Source organism: Callospermophilus lateralis, chromosome 19 (assembly GCF_048772815.1).
Source record: "Callospermophilus lateralis isolate mCalLat2 chromosome 19, mCalLat2.hap1, whole genome shotgun sequence".
NCBI classification, from domain to species: domain Eukaryota; kingdom Metazoa; phylum Chordata; class Mammalia; order Rodentia; family Sciuridae; genus Callospermophilus; species Callospermophilus lateralis.
The window spans coordinates 27,362,903-27,370,400 of record NC_135323.1 but is presented as its reverse complement, the minus strand read 5'-3'; the positions used below and the strand labels follow the sequence as shown (position 1 = coordinate 27,370,400).

General features: G+C 55.5%; 1 protein-coding gene across 1 annotated transcript; it reads left to right on the top strand.

The window, feature by feature from the left end:
- The first annotated feature begins 4,639 nt into the window (after positions 1–4,639).
- Tmem270 (transmembrane protein 270) lies at positions 4,640–6,872 on the top strand. Its single transcript, XM_076840771.1, has 3 exons — positions 4,640–4,711; positions 6,030–6,464; positions 6,600–6,872. The coding sequence occupies exons 1-3, from the start codon at positions 4,640–4,642 to the stop codon at positions 6,870–6,872; spliced, it is 780 nt and encodes a 259-aa protein (XP_076696886.1).
- The last annotated feature ends 626 nt before the right edge of the window (positions 6,873–7,498 follow it).

Here is a 7,498-nt window from a genome sequence, read left to right as displayed (position 1 = left end):
ACTGGCCTCAAACTTGCAATCCTCCTGCCCCAGCCTCCTGAGTAGCTGTGGGTCATCATGCGTGGCTACTTTATATCTCTTTAAGGAACATTTCCAAAGCATTTCCTTCATTTTATGTTAATTTTTTGTATTAATTTTAAGGTTGCAGTGATACTTTTGTATTTTGCAGGTTTAAAAAATATCTTGATTTTGAAATTTCAATATTGGGTTGGGCACCAAGTGAATTGCCTGAAAGCTGTTTGGTGAAAATGATTATTTCCACACATCAATTTGTGAATTTTAACAAAATCTGAGCACCCCAGGTAATTTCTTTTTGTAAATATGCACACATTTTTAAAGAATTTCCATTCAACTTGGAGCTTGTTTTGTTTCCAAGATTTCATGAGTTCCTTTTTATCAGAGGCTGACTTCAGACCACCCCCACCCAGGCCCCAAGCCTTGCCCAAAAAGCACATCACAAGTCTCTAATTCATCGACTTCTCTCCATATCCTCTCTGGAAGTTTCTTCTAAGTACATTGCCTGTTTTATACATAAGCAAACTCTGAACGAGCTTGTTCAAGGTCATGGGCTTGTAAGTAGACGGCAGAGGTCAGTTCAAACCCCAACCTGTCCAACTCATAAACCAGCTCCTGTAACCAGGATACGGTTCGGAGACTCCCATCCATTTATAAGCATCAGTTTTGCATTTAAGTCCCATAGATAAAGCCATCTTTTAGCAAGAAAAAAAGTGCAAGTCCCTGCAAGTATGGAGCCATATAGATCATTTCTGTGTACACCTGAAAAAAAAAAAAAAAAGCGAAGATAAGGAATTAAGTTTTCATTATTGAAACATAAGATAAAGGGGGGAATATGGATCCTGACCATTTCTCGGTGGTTTTGCCTCCTGCAACCCAGGCATTACGGGACCAGCACAAGGCGAGCTCCTGGGGATGACACTACTTTGTAGTCACTGGGAAACCGGCCTCGCGGGTGGAGTGGCCAAAACACAACGCCCCGCCACCTCCCGCTGAGCTTCAAGCGCGCCGGGCCCCGCGCCCGGGTGTCTGCTGCCCCCGCGCGGCCGCGCCGCCGTCCTGCACCCGCGAGGGAGCGCACTTGAGAGCCCGGGCAGGAGGCCAGAAGCAAGTCCTTTGTCCTGGACTTGGGAGGGGATATCCACCCCGCGGGACGGGGACCCGGGAGTGGTATTTCTTGGCACGTGCAAGGCAACGCTGCTGATAACTGGGTTATCCCAGCCTATCCAGCCTGTCACCTTGCAAGGTGCAACTCCAAGTCGCACAGAGCAAGCGCAGGTATGGCCTTGAACCTAGTGCTGAGTGGCCAAGAGAAGGGGGAGGGAGGGGACCTGGGACTGAGGGCAAAGAAGCTCCCAGAGGAAGAATCTAAATTGGGGCTTCTCCTACTACCCTCAGGCCCCTGCTGGCGGTAGGACATTCATTCTCCTCCTCCTTTTTGCAGCACTTGGGATGGAACCCCGGGCTGAGCCCTGAGCAATGCATCTGCCCCACCGCTGAGCCCACCCCCAGCCCTTCCTTCATCTCTGCAGCGCTTTCCTGCACGGATCAAGGCGTGGTCCTTGCTTTCAGAGGTAAGGAAGGTAAGGCAGCAAGCAGGCAGGGCGACACTGAGGTTCTGGCTGGTGGGAATGCAAGGCTCAGATCACAGTTCCTGATATCTGCTTAGGGGAAGGTCCACACCAGGGGGAGCCCCTGCCCTTTGTCACTAGATGCCCAGACTTTGTGGCCCCTTTTGTCTCCCTGGTCTTGTGGTCTGGGTAGCCACGGAGCCACGGAGAGGCCTTGCCGGGATCTTGATTGGAGACCAAGATGGGGACTCTGGGGTGGGGGTGGGGCAGCAGAAGGAGGCAAGTGGGCAGAGCTGAGACGGAGACCTGGGCCTGGCATCCAGATGGGACACCCCTCGGGGCTCCTGCCCTGACCACAGGCAGTTGATGACTACATTAGAGATAAGGTGGAAGTCTGGGTAGAAGGATACTGGGTGATGGTGGGGGGCAAGCCCATGAGGGGTGCAGAGAGGAGAGAGGAAAGCCGTTCAAACCCTGGTTTCAGACACCACCTCCATCCCAGCACCATCTTAAAGGTGCTTGGAGGTCCCAGCGCCATCGTTACACTGGGGACCAAATTTCAACGTGATTTCTTTTCTTCCTGTGCTAGAGATGGAACCCAGCAGTCCCTGGGCCCCTCTCCCAGCCTGCTCACCTCTCCACACCATCTCAGTTGGACAGTGTCACCGTCACCGCCTCACCGAAGCTGGGGAGATCCCAGACCCCTGCCCCACTTTACCACTCTTCCTATTCCTTCTGCTGCTGGGATCCAATTCTGTGTCTTATATGTTTTCACACATCCTGTTAATGAGGAACAATCAACTAATGATCTTTTATCTTGGACTGTGTTTTCAAGGATGTCTATGGTTCAACCTTGAAAGTAGTCTCCTCCTGGGACAACGGGCAGGCTTGCTTTCTGCTCATGATTAAGATTTGAGTTCCTTTCCTGAAACACACCCACTGTGTGTACCCTGGATGCCATCTGGTCCTCTTCATGTCACCCTGCGGGATTTGCCTTCTCCCAGCCTCTGTGGCGTTCTGGCCAGCTAAGTTGTTGGCTTGCAAGTAGGGTAACATCTCACACTGTCTGGATTCTTTCAGTGCTGTCCTGTCCGTCCTCCTGTCTCAGTCCATTTTCTGTTGCTATGACAGAATACCCATGACTGTGTGCATTATAGAGAAAATAAGTTTATTTAAGCTTACAGTTCTGGAGGCTCAAAGTCCAAGATCTCATGGCTTCATCTGGAGCGGGCCTTGTGCTGATTGATCTCATGGTAGAAAAGCAAATGGGCCTGTGCAGAAGAGAAGAATATAACAGAAGAGGCCCCATCGGTGTATAAGAACTCACTCCCTGGGTTCCATCCCCAGAACTACAAAGTAAATAAAATACTAAATACTAAAATAACCCACTCGTTTCTGCAAGAATTAACCTGGGCCTGAGAAAGCCGTGTTGATTCATTTGTGAGCTATGACCATATCACTTCTTAAAGGTCCCAGCACCATCGTTACACTGGGGACCAAATTTCAGTGTGATTTTGTTTTTCTTCCTGTGCTAGAGATGGAACCCAGGGCCTCTTGCATGCTAGGCCAATACTCTACCAGTGGCTATACCTGCTGCCCCTTGACGTGAGTTTTGGAGGGGACAAACCACATCCAAACCATAAACCCACCTTCTCTAATGTCTGGCCTCTGTCCTCCTCTCCCCAGCCCCAGCCTGAGCGACTTGTTGTTCTGTGTTCCTCTCTGTTCTCCCTCCCTGGCCCCCACTCACCCCCTCACCCAGGATACTGCTAGCCCGGCTGACTGGCAGGCAGCCGCCCTGCAGAGTTCTAGGTCTCCTGGAGACCCTTCCTCCTCACCCTGGACGGGTTGCTGGGGTCCCGATGCTTTTGCTCTGCTGCAGTTCCTAGGGCTTGGTGGCCTATTCCAGTCACCAGTGGTCCCTGCTGGCCTCGGCCTCTCCCCCTACCTCCCCTCCCCCATCCCACCAGGTATGGTGTTGGGATGGTGCGCCCCTCCATCTGGACTGTCCTCCACACCTTCATTTTTGGGGACTCCTAGCTGCCCTTCAGAGCTCAGGCCGAGGGGGCACTTCTGAAGCCCCGTGGCTCCCCAGTGCCACAGAGTTGGAGAAAGAGCAGGGCTGAGGCTGGAGAAGGGGGACTTTGCGTTCCCCACCTTCTCTTCCCCAGGTGAGGAGTGAGCAGGCGAGCAGGACCCCCCTGGGAGAAGATCAGCCAGGACATACTGGACATGCTGGGGACTCTTGGGGCAGGGGGCCATGTACGGTTGGGCGAGGTGTGGCCTGCACAAGGATACCTGGCTGGGGTGGGGTGAGTAGGGGCTGAAGTCATGCTGTGGGCCAGGGTGGGGGTGGCACTGGTTCTTCTAACCTCCCAAAGGGACCCTCCACTCATGGAGCCCTGCATTCCCAGACATGCGCACCAGAGGGCATGCTTTAAAATGTAAATGGTGGGAGCTGGTCCTGCAGCCCTGGGGGGCCTTGTACCTGTTTACCCCGGCTGCTGACCCCTTCTCCTCACCCCTCTTCCTTTTTAGGTCTGTCCCCCATCCTCACTGCCCCTGGAACAAACCCACTGACCTCTTCACAGCTTGAGAAGCTCAATCTGTCTCTTGCCATTGATTTCAGAGGAGAAAATCTCTCCAAGGGTGGGGTGATTCTCCAGTGTGCTCTGGACTTTCTCCCGGGGGGCCCCAGCTAGACGGAGCCCCATTGCCCAGAGTGTAGCCCTGCTCCCTAACGGCGTCCTTCCCGCCCCTGCCTCAACTCCTACTCCCCTCTGGATGCCTTTTGGGGACCCTCTCCCACATTAACTCAGGGTCTCCTTGTGGGCAAACAAGACTTGGCTCCAGGGGAGCCAGGCCCTCCCCGCTGACCTTGGTGTGGCCAAATGTGGGGGCTCAGGACTCAGAAGGAGCAGGGACAGCGCAGGAGCCAGGGGAAGGGGGATCTCTGGTGGCAACTGGGTCCCCATGGTAACTCGGCCCCCACCCTGAGGCATCTGTGAGGTCATCCTACCTCTCCCAGCTGGAGGAGGGAAGGGAGGCCAGACATGGAGGCCGTCCCTCCGGTCAGATCCAGCCTCTTGGGGATTCTGATGCAGGTCCTGAGGCTCTCAGTGCTGGTGAGAGGGGCGGGGGGAGGGGGACCGCCCACCTGACCTTCCTGGCCACCTCTGAGCTGCTGAACGGAGCTCTGCCTGTCCTGTCCTGTCCAGGGGACCCAGGCCACTGCCTGCCTCGGGGAATAATCTGACAGTTTCCAGAAACCACACCCCCAAACCACAGTGCCAGAATTTTCTCTGTAGAGGGTCACTCTAGTGGGTTAAGCATTGGCCCCCAGCATCCAGTTTTTAAAAATAAGCAAAAGCTCATGTTTGGGCCCACACCTCCAAATGATAAGCCCTCAGGGGACTGAGTGGTCTGTCTGAATCTGTTTCTGTGCCACAGAATGGAGAGAGAATAGGACCCAGTAGAAAGAGATGGGACAGCTCCACCCTTTACCTGTGTGACTTTGGGCAAATTACTTTACCTCTCTGAGCCTCTGTTTCCTCTCCTATAGAACTGATCATATAGGCTGTCACACATTTCCCTCTCCCTCACCTCCACATCATGAGCCCGGAGGAACCCCGACTTCCTACCTGTACCCTGATTCTTCTCCTCAGGGGACACCTTAGGCGCCCTTCCTTCCCCATCAAAGCTCCGCCCCTTGGCTCTGCTGGTCCAGCCCATGAGGGGACCTATGTGGTGGACCTCAGGTGGTTCTGCCACCCTGGTCTTCAGAGCCTGTAGGAGCCAGGCTCTGCTGGTCTCCGGGTCTGGGGGACCCAGGTTGGTGGACTCTGATGAGGTACAGCCTTTCCCCAGCCAACTCCACTCCTCAGTGAATGGGGGACACCCTTGTCCAACCTGCCACTCAGATCAGAAATCTGGGAATCTCCTTGGGTTCCTCCCTCTCCTCCACCCCGCTCTCTGGACCCATCATCAGTTCTGCCCCCGATGACTCTCACATCTTGCTGTCCCTGAGACTCCCAGAGGTCACTGGTGCCCAGGCAGGTCCAGGTGTTGGGGAAAGACAGCTGGCCTGGGTTCAAATCCTGAAGGATTGTTAGGGGAGTGTTACCCTTTGTGCTACAATAATCATCATCATAATGATGTCTTCCCCTTGACCCTGGAGCATTGTAAATGATCATCTAAACACAGCAGGAAGGAACCAAATATAATACAAGACACTCGGTGGGGATTAAACCTGAGGGCTCGCACATGCCAGGCGAGCCCTCTGCCCCCGAGCACACCCCAGTCCCCGCAGACAAAAGACCATCCTCATGTCTGGACATGGGAGGACCCAGCCCAAGGTGACTGGGGGCTCCACATCTACAGCACAGGTTGGGTGCCCCCCAGGTGGGTGTTGCTGGGTGACACTGGTGTCCCCTCCTCCTGCAGCTGGTCCAGAACCGTGTTCACCTGTACAGCTTCCTTCTGCTGAAGATCAGCCTCTTCCGGCACTGGGTGTCGGGACTGGCCCAGGAGGCCCAGGGCTCCTGCAGCCCACAGGCCCACCCACCCACGGGAATTGCCAGCTGCCCCCTGGTCCGGGCTCTGCGGGCAGGACTGGCACTGCTGTGGGTCCCGATGTGGCTGCTGCTGTGGGGACCCAGGCTGGTGTGTGAGGCAGTGCTGGACAGTGCCCGGACCCTGGGCCTGGCCCTGCAGCGCCTTGGTGCCGGCACGTGGCTGGGGCTGTCCGTGGACACCTGGGGGCAGCTGTTCCTGTCGTGCCTGCACAGCCTCATGCTGGCGGCCCTGCTGCTGCTGCTGCTCACCTGGAGGCTGTTCCAGAAGGCTCACCGCTTCAGCCTGGGCTGGCTGCCCAGCCAGGTGGGTGGGCTGGGGTGGGGGCTGGGCTGCAGAGGGCGGGCCAGGGGTTCTGGGTGTGGCCAGGGCTGGGATGGGGCCGGCAGTCAGCCAGTGCACCTGGGGCCACCTGCTTGCCTGCCCCAGGCTCTCGTGGAGAACTGTGCAGTGCTGGAGCTGAGGCGCCTGTACAGGTGGGTGGAGAGCACCGTGGCCCTCACCTCCTGGCACCTGGCCTATCTTGTCACCTGGACCACCTGCCTCGCCTCCTACCTGCTGCAGGCTGCCTTTGAGCACACGGCCCAGCTGGCGGAAGCTCAGGGGGCTGAACCCCAGGAGGCCCCAGGACCCTTGCCTGAGTCCAAGCTCCATGAGCCCTCCACCCGCAAGGCGGGCCCAGTCCTGCCAGAGCCTGGAGCCCCTGGAGAATAAACGTGACCCCATCTGCCTCTCCTGGTCTGGCCTGGCTAGGTTCTCACCGCCTCCCTTCCCTGCTGCATGGGGGGATGGTCCCCGTACACAGGACGCGTGCCCAGGGCTGCCCTGGGAAGGAAACCACATTTGCAAGTACCTTTCAGCGTCCAGATGTCAACCATCTCCGATACTTTACACATAATTCGATTTAAATCTAGCAACACAGGCGTCTGGCTTGATGAGAAAATGGATGAGGGGTTCAGCTTTCCCAGGGTCACAGAGCAAGTCAAGGGCAGAGACAACACTGGACTCTAGATTTTTTTTTTTTTTTTTTTTTCCCCCAGAAACCCTACTTTGTCTAATTCTTGTCCCTGGTTCTCAGGACCCTTCGTGCCCAGAGCTTTAAGGGAGATGGGCAGTTAGGAACTGTGGCCTCTGGGGGGAGCCAGGGCCTCATATTTCAGAGATGCAGCAATATTTTTTTGAGGACTGGTTGGCCACTCTGCAGCAGACCCCATAGCTACTCAACCTTGGTCTATGCAAATCCAACCACAGACCCATCTATCCATCCACCCACCCCCTTCAACTACCTACAAATCCATCCGTCCATTTATCGGTCTGTCCATCCATCCACCCACCCATTC